This window comes from Anolis sagrei, chromosome 8 (genome assembly GCF_037176765.1).
Source record: "Anolis sagrei isolate rAnoSag1 chromosome 8, rAnoSag1.mat, whole genome shotgun sequence".
Taxonomy (NCBI): domain Eukaryota; kingdom Metazoa; phylum Chordata; class Lepidosauria; order Squamata; family Dactyloidae; genus Anolis; species Anolis sagrei.
The window spans coordinates 874,141-895,685 of NC_090028.1; the positions used below are offsets into that span (position 1 = coordinate 874,141).

The window sequence follows — 21,545 nt, forward strand, 5'->3', positions numbered from 1 at the left end:
AAACAATCAGAGATCAAAGGCCTGTTGAAATAGATATGTCTTCCATGCCCTGCAGAAAGCTGATAAGCCCTATAAGGCACGGACTACAGGTGGCAGAGTATTCCAGAGCGATGGTGCCACTGCTGTGAAGGCTCTGCGTCTGGTTGCTGTTAGACGCAAGGTCTTGACACTGGGGACTTCCAATAGATCTTGGTCCTCAGAGCGGAGGGATCTCTGGGGTTGGTAAGGGCGGTCCCTCAGGTCCATCGGCCCCAGACCATGCAAGGCCTTCAAGGTGAGTCCCATCCCTTTGGAAGTGATCCGGTGCTCTATGGGTAACCAATGCAGCTGCAGGAAGATCGGGGTGATGTGGCATCTCATCGGAATTCCCGCAAGAAGCCGAGCAGCTGCGTTTTGCACCAACTTGAGCTTCCGGATCACCGACAGAGGAAGGCCAATGTAGAGGGTGATCCAGACCACGGCCTGGATCACCATAGCAAGGTCGTCCCTGGACAGGGAGGGGGTCAGCCGTCTAGCCTGCCACAGGGGAAGGAAGGCGGTTCTGCTCACGGCGGAGAGAGACCTGGGCCTCCATCCTCAGCAGAGGGTCCACAAGGACTCCCAGGCTCTTGACCAACAAGGACGGGCATAGCGCCTCGCCATCCAGGGTAGGCAGCTGAACGTCCCCACTGCCCGGTCGACCCAGCCATAGCATCTCCGTCTTTGCTGGATTCACCCTCAACCTGCTGGCACGCAGCCATCCAGTCACGGCCTCGAGGCACTGAGGGAAGGCTTGTGGGAGGCTTCTCTCTTGTCCCCACATGAGGAGCTGAAGCTGATAGAGGGAGCTCATCTGCCTCTCCCCAGATTCGAACCTGCGACCTGTTGGTCTTCAATCCTGTCAGCCCAATGGTTTAACCACAGCAGGAGTGGTGTAGGTTCTGAAGCATTACCTGAAGTCCGTAGTCAATCTCCTTCCGGTCGAAGGCGTAGCTGACCAGGGAAGCTTCTCCGCTCAGGAAGACTTCGTAGGTGGGGCCCCCTTCCACTTCGCAGAGGGCTTTCACACGAGCAACAATGTCGGCGTGGCCGTAGAAGGTGAAGGACATCTTCTGGGTCTCCTTGGGAAGCAGGGTCCCAAAGAGGGGCATGATGTCAAACACCTGGCAGGAAAAAGACAGGGAATTGCAGCATGAGGGACAGTCTCCCAAGCAGTGGACATGCCCGACCCCTCACCAGGAATGGCAATCTCCTGGAGCAGCAAAAGAAGGCAGAGCTGCAGGTGTGATGCATAGATGGAATTCATTGTATGTGTTGTGACTCAGCTTGACTCTGAGTCTGAAGCTGAGCTCTTTGGGCCTTCTGAACCAGAATTCCTACAGGAAGATGAGGCAGAATTCCTACAGGATGATGATGAGGATGATGGGTTACAGATTTCTGTACATGCTTCAGACAGGGCTGATGATGGGTCTGCTGAAGGAGAAACAGCAAGTCAGTTCCCCGGGGAAAGGAATGTTAGTAGACTGACAATGAGAGCGAAATCCCACACAGCCAGGTGGGGACGTCTTTTCCTCCCCACAGTGATCCGGTCCAGCTGGACCAAGATAAGGAGTTACATAGCCTTGAAGATCATGTATTAATGAGCAGACAAGATTGTCTGCAATTAAGGCTCCGGAGAAGCACTCGCTTGGCTAGCAAGCGAGAAGCCAAGGGTGCCAAAGGTCAATGCAATGCGTTCATGTCTGCAAAGGGTATTTAGCCTTGTAACTGACAAGCAGGGGTTGTCAGTTCAATGTAGCTCTTCCCATGCAAACTTCTGTGGATTAACTTTGGCTTTTAGTAGCACGCTTCTGGCTTTCTGAGTCTGGGATTTGGGCCTTGTTTTCAACTGTTTTCCATGGACTCTTGTTTGACCATTGCTAAAGGATTATGCTTCATGTTTTTGCCTTTGGATCTTGGGACCTTTGTCTTTGTCCTGCCTATGGAACTTTTGCATTTCTAATACTTTGTTTTGATTTTGCTTTTTTCTCAATAAACTACAAAACCTACAGCTTTGGTGTGGTGGTGTCTGGAGTTGCAACAGTATGTTTGGGGTCTGGCTGAGGCCTATAAAGGTCTGGCAAGGCTGAAGACACCCTCCTGTTGCAGTTCGGTCTGTGACTGTGTTTCAAGATCAAGATGCTTTGGATGTGGGGAATGAAGCCAGTGAGGGTCAAGATGACAATGGTTTGGTCAATGATATTAATGCAGAGAATGACATAGAGACGCCGGTTCAAAGTGTAGTTTCCCATAAGAATGTTCCTACAGGGTATACGGATGAGAGTTTACTCCCTGAATTGCTCCCAGAGAGTTCCCAGGATTTGGGGCTTGAAAACAACTCGGCACCTGCAGAAACTAATGAGCATATAGACAGGCGGGTGGAAATTAGCCAAAACAGACAGCTCGACCAAGGCATTTGGTGTTCGGCCAGGCTTTGTCAGATAAGGATAAAGTTCCAAGCATGGGAAATATAGTCAGATGAAGCATTGTTTCAGATCCCTGCTAAGTTCTTGTTCTTGTCTCATGAAAGCCTTGTCTGGAAGATCAATGTTTAAGCATTTCTTGGTGTATGTTGTGACTCTTTGTCTCTTGTGATTACGTATTCATGCTTCGGATCAACATTTCCCTGTTTCTTTGGATTTTATTAGAGAAGTCTGGGCTTTGTTTTTGAACTTTGCTGAACCCTACCTTGGACTAATTGGTTCCTGCTTATCTTCTTACCTAATTGGATTTACCTATTCCCTTAAAGTGTTTTTCTACTTTGCTGCTTTTACTTATCTTCAATAAAAAAAGGATTGTTTTCCTACTCAACGTGTGGTGTTTTAAAATCAGAGGGCTATTCCTATTCTGGAGTGCAACACCTCCCAAAAATGAAACTTGGAAAAGGGAGTGAAGGAGGCGAAGAATTTGTATGTGTGCCAAACCTGAAGAGATGCAGCTCTGTCCACTTCCCTCTCTTCTCCAAGCAGCATTAGGCCTGGATGGAGAAGGGATGGTGAGTATGAACGTTGAACGTACTTGGAGTGAGTGCTGAGCATAGGTGAGGCTTCCCCTTTGTCTGGGCAACCAATATATAAAGCCCAGTACTGAAGTCTATGTGTCTACTTCTTTCTCTGAAAGTTGTATTTGTTCCATTGAAAGTGGATTAAATAACATTTTTAAGTTTCAGAAAGTTTCAGAAAGTATTTGTGACACTGTAACCCAGTTTCAGAATTTATTATTATTTATTTACTTTATTTCTATATCGCTTTTCTCAGCCCTCAGGCGACTCAAAGCGGTGAATTCAGGTTAACTGCACAGAATTGGATTATATGGCAGTGTAGCCTCATATAATTTAGCTCATTGTGGTTCAACCTGCATTATATGAGTCTACACCAGGCATGGGCCAACTTGGACCCTCCAGGTGTTTTGGACTTCAACTCCCACAATTCCTAACAGCCGATAGGAGTTGAAGTCCAAAACACCTGGAGGGCCCAAGATGGCCATGCCTGGTCAACACAGGCCATTATAATGCAGTTGGAACTGGATGTGTGCCCCCCACCATCCCATGGGGCCCATCTGCTCACTTCTTCCACGCCGGTCAGGTGCTGCTCCTCGGAGTCCACGCACCACAAGACCTCCTTGGCCTCCGGTGGGCTCTTCTTTGGGAGCTCCTTCCCTGCTTCTTCCGCAGCTGCCGTCAAGCACTAAGAAAGCAGAAGAGCAGAAATAAGGTGCATGAGAAGGGAGTCATGGGAGTTCTGTGTGCCATATTTGGTTCAATTCCATCATTGGTGGAGTTCAGAATGCTCTTTGATTGTAGGTGAACTATACATCCCAGTAACCACAACTGCATATGTCAAGGTCTACTTTCCCCCAAGAGCGCCTCAAGAGCGCACCCTGGGCAAAATCAAGTATACCGCAAATGCTTACTTTGCGTAAGGGTTGAGCCGCCCCTGCCCTTGGTTCACTTCTGATACGATAAATCAAAGTTCCAGGATTTCAGATGGGATGCCTACTCTTTGCCTACTTTTTCAGCTCTAGTGTGATAGCGCACATGGTCAATGCCAGAAGGCAATGTGATAGAGTGAGGATGTGTTTGGCATAGCGACTGACCTCGGTAGCGATTGCCTGGCGTAGTGACTGACCGGAGACACTAGGTTCTGCTGCCACGGGCTCTGCGGGCTCCTTCAGTGAAACCTCTTCTCCAGTGGCACTTGGGGCAGCTTCTTCCCCAGCTTCTTCCCTGGGAGAGAAAGGGATTGAATGCTCACTGAAAAGGTCTGTGGGGTGGGTGGGGGGTCCGTGGGGCGGCTGCCTCTTGTGGGGCTGGGCTGTTGCAACCCAGAGCAAGAAATGAGACCATAAGATAACAATCCACCACACTTGACTGTGGGAAAAAACAATCCCTTTTTATTGATAAAAATGGTTACAAAATAGAGGAAAATGCAAAGTCAAAAAGCCACAGTAAAAATCAGCAGTCAGGAATAGCCATGAATTAGGTCAAAATTCCAAAAGCAACACTGTAAAAACCTGGAACCTGTTAGCAAATCACTAACTGTACTTGGAGCACTAGAAGCCTCTTGGGATGTAGGCCATGGGAAACAGGGAAATCTGCCAAGGTAATGCCTCAGTCTAAACGATGCCTGATCTAACGAGACAACCCGGCAAGTGGCACTTAAAACTGAAGAAACTGTTTCGTGACACGCCTCCAGGCTTTGAAGCCTGTGCTTCCTTTTCCCTTAATCTGCTCGACCTTCGCAGACTCTGCGATTCACTCCTGTTTTTCCAAATCTGTCCTTTTCTATCCTCATTAAGGAAGCCAGGTGTTCGCTCCTCTGGAGAGCTATCACCGCTTGGCTCTGCAACATTCTCATCAGAATGTGTAGTTTCACTTTCCAAGCCACTGACCTCAGAATCAACATTTTCATTACCATCAGGGAAAAATACATGTTCAGTAGCAACAGGAAATACAATCAGAGAATCAGGTGCAGGTTCAGCAATCAGAGAATCAGGTTCACACGCAGGTTGAACCCCAACATGGGCCCAGCATCCTCCTTGACTGGGATTTCACTCCAAAGCCCGGTCCGGCTCAGGACTCACTCACCCCATGGACTCTCCGCTCTCGCTGTGGGTCGGAGGGAGCGCGGGCAGTGGCTGTGGGGCCTCGGGCTCTTTGTCGGCCTCCTCTTCCGCGAGGGGCTTCACCCCCCTTGGGCTGAACCTGGAAAAAGAACGAACCAACATGACTTCCTAAGCGAAAAGAGGAAGGCTGGTTTTCCTGTGTTGGGCCGCACTAGGCCATCGTCAAAAGGAGAAGGAAACACACAAGGAGAGGAGCTGGGAGCATTCCGAAGACCGAGAGCCCTCTTTAAACACTTGACAACATTTGTGGTCAGGAGTGATTCTTTGGCCACTCTCTCTCAGCCTTTGGGTGCGTCCGTTGTGTGCTTTAGAGCGGGATAGAAATATAGTAAATAAGTAAGTAAGTAAATAAATAAGTAAACAATAACAACAATAATAAATCTATATAAATAAAAATGTAATGTTCGTTTGTGGGATGAACAGAACTCAAAAACCATTTGACAAATTGACAGCAAATTTGGACACAAGACACCTAACAGTCCAATGAGTGTTAATCACCCATTAACACACATGCACATGCACACACACACAAAACACCAGCAGAACAGACTTAACTCCCCCCCAAAATACACCATATGTAAATATACACATACACTCATATACATATTCACATGCACACATTCATACACACACGTATATATATATATATATATATGCACAAACACACACAAATTCACACACACATACATATACATGCATATATACATATACACATGCTCACACATATACATATCCACACATGCATACATATATACACACAAATATGCATATAGACAAGCACACACATATATACTATATGCATGTACACATATAAACACACAAATACATAAATATATACACAGATATATATATACACACAAATATACACCTAGATATATATATATATGCAAACACATATACACAAATATATACATACATATATACAATATGCATGTACACATATAAACACAGAAATACACAAATACACACACACATATATACACACACAAATATACACCCACCCACACACACATATATATATACATACGCAAACACATACACACAAATATATACATGCATATACACAATATGCATGTACACATATAAACACACAAACACACAAATATATACACACATATATATACACACCTATATATATATACACACACAAAACACCAGCAGAACAGACTTAACTCCCCCCAAAATACACCATATGTAAATATACACATACACTCATATACATATTCACATGCACACATTCATACACACACGTATATATATATGCACAAACACACACAAATTCACACACACATACATATACATGCATATATACATATACACATGCTCACATATATACATATCCACACATGCATACATATATACACACAAATATACATATAGACAAGCACACACATATATACTATATGCATGTACACATATAAACATGTATGTGTTTGCGTATGTATATATATATTATGTATATACATATTATATATATATATATATACACACACACACACATACGCAAACACATACACACAAATATATACATGCATATACACAATATGCATGTACACATATAAACACACAAACACACAAATATATACATATATATATATATACACTAGGGCTGGGTAACAACAGAAAAATTTGTTTCTAAACTCGTTTCGTTTTTAGGGGTTTTTTGTGTTTCGATTTTTAAAAGAATTCCGAAATTTTTCTTTAAAAAATTTCGAAATTTACGAAATTTCGTAAATTTTGAATTGATTCGTTAATGGCGGACGCGATTGCGCAATATGCAAAACCCCCCTCCAAATATGCTGAAAAAATGCTGAAAAAATGCGAAAATAATTACGAAACAATTACGAAACAATTACGAAACAATTACGAAACAATTACGAAATAAATTGAAAAAATTGTTTCGATTTTAAATTACTCCTGCATGGCTCAATATCGGATCGTAAGCTAATTTAAATACGAATTAATAACGAATTACGAAATTAACAAATGAAACCGCCCAGCCCTAATATACACACCCATATATATATATATATACACACACACACAAACAAACATATATATACAAATATATACACACACATGTATACACACACAAAACACATATACACAGACTGAGCCACAGCCACGCAGGGCAAGGGACAGCCACCCCACAGGAGAGAAAAGATGTTGCAATCCAGAGCAGGAAACGAGGCCCTAAGATAACTATCCACCACACTTGGCTGTGAAAAACAATCCTTTTTTATTGAAGAAAAATGGTTACAAAATAAAGGGAAAATGCAAGTCAAAAGCCACAGCAAAATCAGCAAACATGAATTTAAATGGACAAAGCAAAACCAAAAGCCTCACTGGGAAATACTGGAACCTGTTAGCAGTCCACTAACCGTACTTGATATCCTAGAAATCTTTCCATACTATGGCCAGGGAACCGGGAGAACTGCCAAGGTCTTCATCAATTCTGAAACGATGCCTGAACTGAGACAGTCAGCCCGGCGTAAGGCAATTAAAGCTCAAGAATTGGTTCCGTGAACCGCCCTTCTTCTTTGAAGCCAATGTTTTAAATTCTTGAATTCGGGAGGAACGACGCAAACTGAGTGATTTACTTCTGTCTTGCCAAATCTGGCCCCTTCTGTTCTCATTAAGGTTCCCAGGTGCAGAAGGGAGGGAAAGGTCAAGGCTTCCCTCTGAAACATTCTCATGAACCCTGGTACTTTCATTTTCCAAATCTACAGAAGTTCCTTCCTCACTAATTTCAGGAACATTGGCATCAAGAGGTACATTTTCATTAGCATCAGTAAATATATTTTCATTAGCATCAGGAGGAACAAACAGAGAATCAGCTTCAAGTTCAAACTCAGGCTGAACCCCAACAAAAGAGACCATGGAGAGGGAAACCTGGGCCTGTGGTGGAGCTGTCCGTGGTGCTGAACCCTTCCCTCCATCTGCTCAATGCTCTCGACTGCTGCTTCTTCACCTGTGGGCCCTGACCCCTAAGGAGGTCTCATTTGCTCAATGTTGGGGGTCATGAAAAAATTGGCAGCAGCAAAACATGTCTGAATGCTAGATATTTACAAAAATCTGATACCAACAACGTGATGTGTTTACAGTGGAAAACCAGCCTGTTTAACAATATGGTTTGGAGCCTAAGTAGCAATGCCTCCCAAGGAGACTTGTCCCTCAATGCATCCTGATGTCAAAGCAGAAAGTCAAGGCTGGTACGGAAAAGAGAGAACTGGGGCTGGAAAAAGGTCCGGAAACACCTCCACAAGGTTCCTACGGCCTTCAAAGAGCAGCAAGAAAGAACCCATGCCGTTGGCTGTAGGGCCCACCAGTATTTTTCCGTATTGACAGGGCAACTGGGGCAGCCGGGGCGTGCGTGCCTCAAGCAACCGAAACCAGGAGCTCATCCACAGCCAATACAATCACCATCCAGGAGAGGCTCCCTCCTGCTTGGTTATGCAAGCAAAATCCAATCTGTTGTGCTTCCCGCGTGAGGTCAGGACAAGAGGCAACTTCCTCATGGAAAGCAAGGCTATCTGCTCATCTGGCCTGGCCAATGTTAGCCAAATCCACCACAATTAATTTGCACGATTAAAACTTGTGCGCCAGCTGCACCCGTACCTTGGGAAGTCAGATCTGGCCACGGTGGTCCACGCTCTTGTTACATCCCGGATAGATTACTGCAACGCACTCTACGTGGGGTTGCCCTTGAAGACTGCTCGGAAACTCCAACTAGTCCAGCGTGCGGCAGCCAGAGTGCTCACCGGAGCATCATACAGGGAGCATACCACCCCCCTGTTATGCCAGCTCCACTGGCTGCTGATCCAGTTCCGAGCACAATTCAAAGTGCTCGTTTTGACCCACCAAACCCTATACTGTTCCGGCCCAGCGTATCTGTCCGAACGCATCTCCCTCTATGTCCCACCTCGGAGTCTAAGATCCTCTGGGGAGGCCCTGCTCTCGGCCCCACCTCTGTCACAGGTGAGATTGGCGGGGACGAGGAGCAGGGCCTTCTCAGTGGTGGCTCCTCACCTATGGAATTCACTCCCCGGGGAAATTAGATCAGCAACATCCCTCCTTTCCTTCAGAAAGAAATTAAAAACATGGATGTGGGACCAGGCATTTGGGCAATCTGGCAGATGAATAAAGGACTGTGACAACGGATAGGAATTGGACAATGTGGAACGAAATACGGACTCTGAGTTGGCGAACCCTGTGTCTGAGATTGGCTATCAATTGTGAGACATATTGTTGTTTTAATTGTTGACCATTTAATTGCTGTTTTTATATGTTATTGTATTTGTGTGGGCACCAAGATGTGCCTTTTTGTAAGCCGCCCTGAGTCCCCCCTCGGGGGTTGAGAAGGGCGGGGTAGAAGTATACGAAATAAATAATAATAATAAATATATGCTGTTTGCTGCAGAGCAGAGATCTCGTTGGACTGCACATCCCAGAAGCCGCCGTCCATTGACCCAATGTTGGCAGAGGCTGGGAGTGGCTGCTCTCCATGACCTCTTCGCAACCAGCTGCCCTTTCGTTGCCAATCGAGGGCTTGCTCTTTGCTTCTGGCCTTTGGGTGGTGCGTCCATTTCCGCCACAAAAAAGTCAGCCAGCCTTCAAACGCATCAAGCGATGCTCTTCCGATGGGCTAAATAGCGGGCGCTGAAGGAGGTGCTCCAGTGACTCATTTGTGCTTGAGATTGATCGCTCCTTTCGCCTCTCTTTCTCCTTGTTACTGCCATTACTTCGGGGCACGTTGAATTGCCTCCGAAACTCGAAGGGAGTGGGGAACGGGCCCCCTTGGCCTGGGGGCAGATGCAGCCCAACTCGTAATGCAGACGGTAACGCTCTCCGACAAGAGCGGCCGGGAAGGACGAGGTCCGGCGATGGAGGGCTCCAACGTCAGCGGTGTCAGCATTTCATCCACTCGGGGATGACATGTGCTTCACTGTCAACAACGTTTGGAACTTAGAGAGATGTAGAAAACAGTGGCGGAGGAAATTCATTTCAACCCTTCGATCCCTGGCTCAACGGTGGGACAGAGGCATCATAATAAACAACACACAAACAAAGGAGAAGCGGTGACAGCTCTCCAGAGCCTTTCCTCACCTTTTGGAAGCTCGGTTGGAAAGTCTGGGAGCCTCCGAGCGCATCCCAGTGCTCTGCACATCCCAAGGCACACACTGGTTACACTATGTAATGATTAGGAACATATATTTCTAGCCTAGGAACACAAAATGTGCTAAAGCTGTTGTATGTCAGCCTGTGATTGTGTCTGATGTTCATGATGGGCATGATGTTCATGTTGATGTTCAGGCTGGGAATTGGGATGATGTTCCTGATGATGGGTCTGGGGATGAGGGTTTGCTTGGGCCTGAGTTACGTTCAGAAGTTCAGAAGAGAAAGATTCACAAGGCCACATTCCTGAGAGAGGCCCTTCACCACTTTTCTCAGACCAACTGTCTGAACATGATTTGTCAGGTGCAGGAGTTAATGAGGGAGAAGATAATGAAAGCTTCGACAGAAAGCAAAGTTTCAGTAAACAGAGGCAAAGTCTTCAGAGGATGAGATGATCAGCTCAGCTACAGCAAGAGAGAGATAACAAACCGTTATCTGGCAGCCACCTCTCCACCAAAGTCAACATCGACACCGAAATACAACACCACCTGAGCTCTGCGAGTGCAGCATTTTCCTGAATGAAGCAGAGAGTGTTTGAGGACCAGGACATCCGTAGGGAGACCAAGGGGCTTGTCTATAAAGCTATTCCCCTCCCAACCCTGCTCTATGCCTGTGAGACGTGGACTGTCTACAGATGTAACACGCAACTCCTGGAACGATTCCATCAGCGCTGCCTCTGGAAAATCCTGCAAATCTCTTGGGAAGACAAGCGGGGAAACGTTAGGGTACTGGAAGAAGCAAAGACCACCAGCATTGAAGTGATGCTCCTCTGCCATCAACTCCGCTGGACCGGCCACGTTGTCCGGATGCCTGACCACCATCTCCCAAAGCAGTAGCTCTACTCTGAACTTAAGAATGGAAAACGGAACGTTGGTGGACAGGAAAAGAGATTGAAAGATGGCCTCAAAGCCAACCTTAAAAACTCTGGCATTGACACTGAGAACTGGGAAGCACTGGCCCTTGACCGCTCCAGCTGGAGGTCAGCTGTGACCAGCAGTGCTGCAGAATTTGAGGAGGCACGAGTGGAGGGTGAAAGAGAGAAACGTGCCAGGAGGAAGGCGCATCAAGCCAACCCCAACCGGGACCGCCTCCCACCTGGAAACCAATGCCTTCACTGTGGGAGAAGATGCAGGTCAAGAAGAGGGCTCCACAGCCACCTACAAACCCACAAAAATAGTCATCAAGGAAGACCATCTTACTCGTCCAACGAGGGATTGCCTAAGTAAGTAAAAGTATCTGGTGGGAATGTCAAGAAAAATGCTTTCATTTCAATTTTGAGATCTGAAAAAGCTTTATAATGATTCATGGGAGAAAATTGCCTCAGTTGTGTCAACGTTGTTATTTAGCACGATCTTGCTTTCAAGAGCTCTGAGTTTTGTGTACCAAGTTTTTGCCAAGCTCAATATTTGTCTATGAGATTTTCTTGATGTCTTATTTTGTGGATTCAAGTGCCTCATTTCATGGATGTTTAAGTACTCTTGGATCCTGTTTTCCTGTGAAGCCGATGGACTATTTACTGTTTTTGCTATTTTTTTACTGTATTGTCGAAGGCTTTCATGGCCAGAATCACTGGGTTGTTGTAGGTTTTTTCGGGCTATATGGCCATGTTCTAGAGGCATTTTCTTCTGATGTTTCGCCTACATCTATGGCAAGGATCCTCAGAGGTAGTGAGTTTTTTATTGCTTCACTTACAAATATTCTTCAATAAACTGCTTGCTGATTTTACCATGCTGGTGTACTGTCTAAGGTCAAAGGTGTTCCTGGTCTGGAACACGACAAAAGTGCCCTGTGGTGCAACTTCTTTGGAAGATACTGTGTGTCAAATGGGGTTTTGTTCTGGATGGCTGTCATGTATCATGTCCCACAGTTGATGGTAGTTGGTGGTGGCAGACCTAGCAGTTGGTGATGGAAGGATGAATGTAAGTCTTAGTTGTAAAGGGCTGAGTAATTTGTAAGTAACACTTTACTGGTAACAGCAATTAAGGGTGGAGGCATGCAAGGGATAGGTTGCACCTGGGTGTTACTGGATTTAAGGAGCTAACCTTGGGGCTGATCTTTCAGGGGGAAAGTATTTGTCTTATTTTGGTGGTAGATGCTGCTGGTTTCCCCCCAGGTCTCTGGATTTTTGGTATCCTTACCTGTCTCCTGGAACCCTGGAACTTTGAATTCTGGACTGGCTTTGGACTATGGTATAGACTCTCGATCCCTGGACTTTGCTCATTGAACACTTGGCATTTGACCACTGGACTGGACCCTTTGACTATGGTGTAGCATTTGCTATCAGTTTTTGCTTTATATTCTGTGGCCAAGTGCTTTTGTTGTTCATTCGTTCAGTCATTTCTGACTCTTTGTGACTTCATGGACCAGTCCACGTCACCGCCCCCCATCTCCTTCAAGGTCAATCCAGTCCCTTCAAGGATGCCATCCATCCATCTTGCCCTTGGTCGGCCCCTCTTCCTTTTTCCTTCCATTTTCCCCAGCATAATTGTCTTCTCTAGGCTTTCCTTTCTTCTCATGATGTGGCCAAAGTACTTCATCTTGGCCTCTACTATTCTTCCCTCCAATGAGCAACCAGGCTTTATTTCTTGAAGTATGGACTGGTTGGATCTTCTTGCTGCCCAAGGCACACTCAGCGCTTTCCTCCAACACTACAGTTCAAAAGCATCTCTCTTCCTTCGCTCAGACTTCCTTCTGGTCCAGCTCTCAAATCCGTAGGTGTTTGTTGTTTTGGGTTTTTTTGTCGTGTCAGGAGCGACTTGAGAAACTGCAAGTCGCTTCTGGTGTGAGAGAATTGGCTGTCTGCAAGTATGTTGCCCAGGGGACACCTGGATGATTTGATGTTTTTATTAGGGCTGGGCAACCACGGAAAAATTTGTTTCTAAACTCGATTCATTTTTTGGGGATTTTTGCGTTTCGATTTTTAAAAGAACGAATTTTTAACGAATTACGAAATTAACGAACGAATCCGCCCAGCCCTAGTTTTTATCATCCTTGTGGGAAGCATCTGTAGGTGACTATGGTGAATACGATTGCTTTTACTATGTGGATCTTTGTTGCCAGAGTAATGTCTCTACTCTTCACTATTTTATCAAGTTTGAACATTGCTATCTTTATGTTTTATATTTTGGACTATTAAAACAGCCAGAAAATAAGTGCTGCTTTAATGAAACAGTTTGATACAAACTGGGTGTTTGTTTGATTCATCTCTACCTGCGTAGAGGCAGAGCCCTGGCATCGTGACAATGGCTTTCCCTACGGGATGGTCTGGTTGGCTTTCCAGCACTGAATGTCCACCTGGGATTCAGACCATGCAAAGGAAAGGTGGCACTGGATGTCTTCTAAAAGGGAACTCCCATCGATGGAGAGGCCCAACTGAGCGTGCCTCCCAGAAGACTCCTTTCCCTCTTTCCCTTTCCCTCTTTTTTCTGGCCTACCCTACCTCTCGCTTTCCACTTTCTGACTCTGAGGGCAGCGAGGAGGGATCCTTCCAGCCATCCGCAATGCAAGCCAAAGAAGGAGGGAGCGTTTTTTCTCCTGGAAGCCTCCCCAGGGGAGAAAACATGAAAGGTTACGGCTGAATAATGAGACAAGCACCATAAAAGCCTGCCCTAATTATAAGGTCCAGAAATAAAAACTAAATAAATGGCATTCCTCGCCCCTCGCCGAAAAAACAGATGTTCATCCGAATGACAATTAGCTGCCGCGATGAAAAAGGGCCCAGAGTGGAGAGAGCGGCTGTGACCTGCTTTCCGTTTACCAAACTGTCAGGCTGCATTAGCTCCATGCGATCCTCCCAGATACACGCGGAACGCAAAAGGAAATCACATCTGGCAAGCTGTTCCTTTTCCCGGACAGCCGCTTAATGAAGAAGCCGAGGTGCCAACAGCTTGGAGGACGAGGGGAGGCCAAAGGGGAAGCTCATTAGCAGGGAAGGAAGGGAAGGCAGGCAGCGCATGCATGCGTGTGGCTCTCCAAGGGAAGAATGCCCCACCCAGGACTCCTCCACTCAAGGGGAAGGCCAGGCCACACTTTCCTGTGGAAATGCAGAGGGTTATTGCCACCCATGACAACGGCAGCAAGAATGATCTACGCTCAAAGATGGACAGGCTCAAGGGTTCCACCACAAGACAATTGTCTTACGAACACAATGTTGTGACTCAGCTGGAATCACAAAGTGATAGTGTCAATGATTCTGATGAGGATGATGGGATTCAGTTTCACAATCACATGCAAAGTGATGTCCCTGTGATAGACGATGAAGAACAGGGTGCAGAAGTTCACTTTCCCACAGCAAGGGATGACGCAGTTGATAGTGAAACTAGCCAGAGCCAGGTGCGCAATGATTCAGGAAGGGAGGATCATAGAATCCTAGAATCCTAGAATCCTAGAGTTGGAAGAGACCTCCTGGGCCATCATCCAGTCCAACCCCATTCTGCCAAGAAGCAGGAATATTGCATTCAAATCACCCCCGACAGATGGCCATCCAGCCTCTGTTTAAAAGTTTCCAAAGAAGGAGCCTCCACCACACTCAGGGCAGAGAGTTCCACTGCTGAATGGCTCTCACAGTCAGGAAGTTCCTCCTCATGTTCAGATGGAATCTCCTCTCTTGTAGTTTGACGCCATTGTTCCATTGCGTCCTAGTCTCCAGGGAAGCAGAAAAGAAGCTTGCTCCCCCCTCCTCTCACATATTTATACATGGCTATCATATCTCCTCTCAGCCTTCTCTTCTTCAGGCTAAACATGCCCAGCTCCTTAAGCCACTCCTCATAGGGCTTGTTCTCCAGACCCTTGATCATTTGAGTCGCCCTCCTCTGGACATATTCCAGCTTGTCAATATCTCCCTTCAATTGTGGTGCCCAGAATTGGACACAATATTCCAGGTAAAGTGGTCTAACCAAAGCGGAATAGAGCATGGGGAGCATGACTTCCCTAGATCTAGACACTATGCTCCTATTGATGCAGGCCAACATCCCATTGGCTTTTTTTGCCACCACATGACATTCCTGGCTCATGTTTAACTTGTTGTCCACGAGGACTCCAAGATCTTTTCCCCACGTCCTGCTCTCAAGCCAGGCCTCATCGTCCCCCATTCTGTCTCTTTGCATTTCATTTTTCCTGCCAAAGTGGAATCTCTTGCATTTGTCACTGTTGAACTTCATTTTGTTAGTTTTGGCCCATCTCTCTAATCTGTCAAGATCGTTTTGAGTCCTGCTCCTGTCCTTTGGAGTCTTGGCTCTCCCTCCCAATTGGGTGTCGTCTGCAAACTTGATGATCCTGCCTTCTCGCCCTTCATCTAAGTCATTAATAAAGATCCTGATCAGGACCGGGCCCAGGACGGAACCCTGTGGCACTCCACTTGTCACTTCTTTCCAGGATGAAGAAGAAGCCTTGGGGAGAATCACCCTCTGTGTTCGTCCACTTAACCAATTCCAGATCCACCTCACCGTAGTTTTGCCTTGCCCACATTGGACTAGTTTCCTTGCCAGAAGGTCATGGGGGACCTTCTTTTATTTTAAATAAACCATAAAGACTACAGGGTGTGTGCTGTTTGGTGTCTTAAGCAAGATGATTCTACTCTGAGGTGCGACACCCACAAGGACTCCAAGTTCTTTTCACACATCCTGCTGTTGAGCCAGGCATCATCGTCCCCCATTCTGACCCTTTGCATTTCCTTTTTTGCATTTGTACAGAATTGATCTTGTTTGTATCTTGGGGACTAGAGTCTTCAAGGTGCAGAAAGTCAACAGCCACACAAGGTGCCACGTGGAATCCCTTTGGCAAAGGTGGAGAGTGGACTCCCCAAACAGCGATGCCAGTGCCTCCCCTTCTCTTCCTCCTCCCCGCAACATGGGTCTTTCCATTGGGCCAAGGCCTGCTCTCCAAGGGAAATTGCTTATTGATCTTATTCAGGATGGCAGCCTGTCAAATGCTGCCTGGCTACGTCCGCCGGGCCTCCCGAGGCGTTGTGGAAACAAATCCATTGACGGCTGGAATGGAATGAGTGGCCGGAGCCAAGTTTCGGAGAGCGTCCGCCCTGCTTCTCACGCTCAGGAAGGCGGACACTGGACCAGAGCCAGTCTGGCCTGCCGTCATTCCCACTGCCTTCCTGTGTTCGAAAGCAAAATCAGGCCACCACTGAGCAAAGTGGGAAGCAGATATTTCAGTTGTGTTGGCGACGCAGGCAAGAGAAGGGAGACAGCAGTCCTCTCACATAGAAGGAAATGTGGCAGTTGAGTCATTCATCCAATCGGATGAGAACAGATCTACAAACAGAACTGCAAATCCCATTGTCCCCTTATCAGGATGACCAATGGTGTTAGGGATTCCTCATCTTCAGAAGAGGAAGGGGACAGGAAAGTGTTCAAGATTCAGAAGGGCAGTTAGAATCAGAAGATGAGGTTTTGCAAGTGCCCACATTCCTGGAAAGGTGAAAGGAAACCTAGAATAGCTGCTAGAAACGCCAAGCTAATTGGGAGCCTCCCTAGCAGCTCCTGCATGGGGAATTCAGGGCTATGAATCAGAAGCAGGAGCAGTTCACTTTCGTAACAAACGACTCTGATGCTTATGCTTTTGCTCCAATTGTACCAGTTTTGAGTCTGCTTCTAAGGATTTAGTGGTCATTGCCCAACGTTGTCTGATGTAAGACTGCTGTTTCTTTTGGACTTTATCAGAGACTTGAGTATTGTGTTTACCTTTAGACTTCCTTGCTTTCTTTTGCATTTTTTCAACCCCGTGTGCTGTTCTCTTGAGTTTGCTGAAGTAAAGCATTCTTCATTTACTTTCAACGTGGTATTAAGGCTGTTCTTGGAAGGCAAATCAGGACAAATGGGAAGGAGAACACAGATTTGGAAGTCCAGCAACATGCAGACAATTCCCACACTATTTCTTCTCCTGTGTTATCCCCGTCTATAATTATTTATTTGATCCATGTTTCTAGAATTGCAATATTCTGTTGCTGGGTCATTTCCACTGGTGAAAACCAGCAATATTGCTCTGTAGGGCATTGCGCCATGCGTGTCTGGCATTTATTACATGCTGGCATCTTCGTAATGGGGAACCATGGAAGGAGGAAACAGAACTTGTGGGATTTTGTTGTTGTATTTTTTGTGGGAGGAGAGTATCAGAGATGGCAGAGGCAACACAGCACTGAGGCTGGGTGCAAACTATAGGAAAAATGGAGTGAGGAAAGAGCAATGACCTGCCCAAGGCTCAGGCAAGAGCAAAGAGCTGCTAAGAGGGACATCCAGCCTCTTTGGTGCTTTGACTCTGCATTTCTGGAGGCAGAAGGGAGTTGAATGGATGGCCTTTGGGGATCTCTCCCAACTCTATGATTAATACTGTTATTATTCATATTACTATTGAGGATGGATGGCCATCTGTCAGGGTTGCTTTGATTGTGCTTTTCATGCCTGGCAGAAAGGGGTTGGCCTAGATGGACCATGCGATCTCTTCCACCACCACCACTATCACCACCACTATCATCATCATCATTGAGGTTTGATGGCCATCTGTCAGGGTTGCTTTGATTGTGCTTGTGTAGAAGTCATTGATACTATGTATGTGTTTAACTGTTAGAGTATATATTTGTGTTTGTAACAGTAGCTAAAACTAGATTTATCTAGTTTGAATCCACAGTGAGGGTTGCCAAGGAGACCAGGCAGGCTAGCTCAGGAGAGTGAAAAGTGGGCGGAGCCAAGCAGGAAAAGTTATGTGTGTCTTTGGAAAAGGGGCAGTGTGTGAGTGAGTGTGGAGGCTTGAAAGAGCCTGGGAGAGAGGTGTGTGTGAGCAGCTGGAGGTTTTTCAGTCTAAAAGGCCTGAAGAGAGAAACCTGGCCAGTTTCTTTAGTCAAGGAAAACTAAAGGAAGCTTGTTAAGATGCCTAGTCAAGGAAGGACTAGAGATCAGAGATTTGATCAAGGAAAGATCAAATTGGAAGGCTATTCATAGTAGGAAACATTGTTCACTAAAGAGCTTCACCTCAGTAAAAGTTAGCCACGAGCTGTGTTATTTGGAAGAGTGGACTGTAAAACAAACCAAGTGATATTCAAAGTTCTATAAGTTATTTAACAGCCTGCAACCATACGCTTTGTACACAATAAACTTGCTATCTTTTGTTGAAGACCGTCTCATCTCAATTAATCTGCGTCTGTAAAGCCAGATCTCATCGGTGGTACCTCAAATACCTCACGTTGGTGGCAGTTACCTTAATTTACAAGTAATAATTGGCCTCCTCTATAATATATTCTTATACACAATTGAGGCCTGAGATTAATTCCCTCCATAATCATCCACACCTGTACAATTGGTTCGCGCATTAACTGTACAGTGCTTTTCCTGCAAGGCAGAAGGGGGTGGGACTAGATGGACCATGCAGTCTCTTCCATCATCATCATCATCATCATCATCATCATCGAGGTTGGATGGCCATCTGTCAAGGGTGCTTTGATTGTGCTTTTCCTGCAGAGCAGAAATGGGGTTGGACTAGATGGCCCATGAATTCTCTTCCAACTCTATGATGATGATATTGGAGCCATCAGTGGCACAATGGGTTAAATCCTTGTGCCGGCAAGACTGATGACCGAAAGGTCAGCATATCGAATCTGGGGAGTGGGGTGAGCTCCCGTCTGTCAGCTCAAGCTTCTCATGCGGGGACACGAGAAAAGTCTCCCAGCAGCAGACGGCCAATTCTCTCACACCAGAAGCAACTTGCAGTTTCTTAAGTTGCTCCTGACATGAAAAAAATATGATAAGGAGGATGAGGATGGTGATGGTGATGATGTCTGGATGGCCATCTGTCAGGGGTGCTTTGATTGTGCTTTTCCTGCCGGGAGCCCTTTGCCTCCCCTGTCCAGCACCAAAAGAAGGCTCCTTCTCTTCTCACACACACAGAACTCACAAAAGAAAAAGATGAATTAATTCTGCAAGCGCATTTCTCACCGGATGAGGCAGCCCGGCTCATCGGTCAGGAAGGACCACCGGTACTTGACGTGAAGGGGGCTGCAGTTGGTCATGATGACGTCGCGGATCATTTCGGTGTCGTTGAGGATGCAGCCAAAGTCCAGGTCCAGGGTCTGGAACTGGAGGTTTGGGAAGTAGACCTCTCCCCGGAGGCTGATGTGGTCGATGTGGGGGTGCTCCAGGTAGCGGATGGTCAGGACCTCCTCTGCCGCGCGGTTGTACAGATCGTCCTTGTAGAGGGGGTCAAACCGGACGCAGAGGTGCCGCGTCTCCCCAACCTCCATCGGCAAGGGCTGGATTGGAGAAGAAGAAGAAGAAGCAAGAGGCACCATGAATGTGTATGCCTGAAACAATTTGTTAAAGAAAGAAACACCTTTTTAAAGGAACTAAGTTTGAGACCTGTTTGTTAAAAGAATTAGATCTCCTCAGAGTTATTTAAGAACGGTTGTGAATGTAACCTTTGAAGATCTGTATCTCTAAGACAGGGGTTCTCAAACTTTTTAAACAGAGGGCCAGGTCACAGTCCCTCAAACTGCTGAAGGGCCGGATTATAATTTGAAAAAAACATGAATGAATTCCTATGAACACTGCACATATCTTATTTGTAGTGCAAAAAACCACTTAAAAACAATACAATAATTAAAATGAAGAACAATTTTAACAAATGTAAACTTATTAGTATTTCAATGGGAAGTGTGGGTCTGCTTTTGGCTGATGAGATAAGGTTGTTGTTGTTGTTGTTGTTGTTGTTGTGTGCTTTCAAGTCGTTTCAGACTTAAGTTGATCCTGACTGAGGGCCGGGTAAATGACCTTGGAGGGCCATATCCGGCCCTCGGGCCTTAGTTTGAGGACCCCTGCTCTAAGAGAAAGGAAACTTTGAAACCATCAAGCTTCTGTACCTCAATAAACTTGTTACAGTTTCTTTTTAAAGTCAAGCCTATGTTACAATTCCTTTCCAAGTCAAGTCACACTATATATTGAAGAAAGACTAAATCCATATTACAAGCTATTGGTTGTGTCTTCAATTTAACAAGCCCTCACAAAGAGGTGGCTTCTGTTACCAACTCTCTACATATTGGTAGCAGCTATATTTATACATCCTTACAAACGGGCTCTTTCACACCATCACTCATAAAAAAACACTGAAAAACACAGCAGAAGGGACTTAAAAAGCAAAAAAAAAAAAAAAAAGGAAAAAGATGCTACAGCACATGCGCAAAAACAACTCCCCCAGCAAACAAAACACACAATAGCATATTCACACTTGCTTCCAGACTACAGCTCCCAGCATCCCCTAGACAAGGCTCTTTGGGAGAGGAGGATGGTCCAAATGCACTGCTTCCAAGATGCAAGCTTTCTTCTCCTTGGATTTCTTTGAGAGCATCCCAATCCCTGCAGATTTCCAATTTCCTATTCTTGGACTGCAACTCCCAGCAATCATCCAGATAGATAGATTACATAGAGATAGGTAGGTAGGTAGATCGATCTGGAGGACTGCTGGGAGTTGTAGTCCAAGAATAGGTAGAGAAGGGAGAAAGGGGAGAAAGAGGAAGGGAAAAAAGGGGGGGAAGAAAGGGAAGAGGAAGAGAAGGAAGGAAGGAAGGAAGGAAGGAAAGAAAAGGAAGGAGAGAAAGAGGGAGGGAAGGATGGCCATAGCAACGTGTGGCAGGTACAGCTAGTATAGTTATTATAAATCCCAGTACTCCTGAGAAAAATGTATAATATCACAAAGGACGACCCCCTCACCCGCCTCATAGCAAACCTGCTACAAAACAGGAGCTTTTTTGTTGAGTTCCAGGGCCAGAGAAGCAGATGGCGGAAATGGAAGAGCGGCCTGAAAGTGCCTGATAGCAACCTGTCCCTCTGAAAATGGATGAAAGAACATTTTTGAGGTCCAAACAGTCTTCATGGCAGTGTCTCTCCATACCTGGAGAGGAGCTGTCAGCTTTTCGTGGTCAGTGTCGCAGAGGCAGAAGGGTTCTTGCAACGAGAGGAAGAGGCTGAGTGGCAAAGGCGAGACGTTCTTCAAGGCCAGGGGCTTGTACTGGGCCTCCAAGACATCCCTGGGGTTCTGAAGAGAAAAAGAGCGAGGAAAAAGCATTGCATGTTTTAGTATGCCATTTTATAGATGTGTTTAACCATGCTGTGCTCCACATTGAGACAGAAGGAGAAATTGGTAATAAGTCACCATCATCGACAGGCTGTCTTCATAGACCTGTTAGCGGCTTATGAGACTGTGAACCACGGCCTCCTCCTGAGAAAAATGTATAA

The 21,545-nt window shown here is 46.0% G+C and overlaps 1 protein-coding gene across 1 annotated transcript in view; it reads right to left on the minus strand.

The window, feature by feature from the left end:
• The window catches only part of HYDIN (HYDIN axonemal central pair apparatus protein), a 226,597-nt gene that overhangs the window by 128,884 nt on the left and 76,168 nt on the right, over window positions 1-21,545 (minus strand). Inside the window, exons 21-26 of the mRNA XM_067470916.1 lie at window positions 21,202-21,345; window positions 19,254-19,567; window positions 5,105-5,221; window positions 4,114-4,243; window positions 3,585-3,704; window positions 933-1,142 (exon numbers count right to left, since the gene is read on the minus strand). Of these exons, the coding sequence (XP_067327017.1) occupies window positions 933-1,142; window positions 3,585-3,704; window positions 4,114-4,243; window positions 5,105-5,221; window positions 19,254-19,567; window positions 21,202-21,345 (1,035 nt within the window). The remainder of the gene's footprint in view (window positions 1-932; window positions 1,143-3,584; window positions 3,705-4,113; window positions 4,244-5,104; window positions 5,222-19,253; window positions 19,568-21,201; window positions 21,346-21,545) is intronic.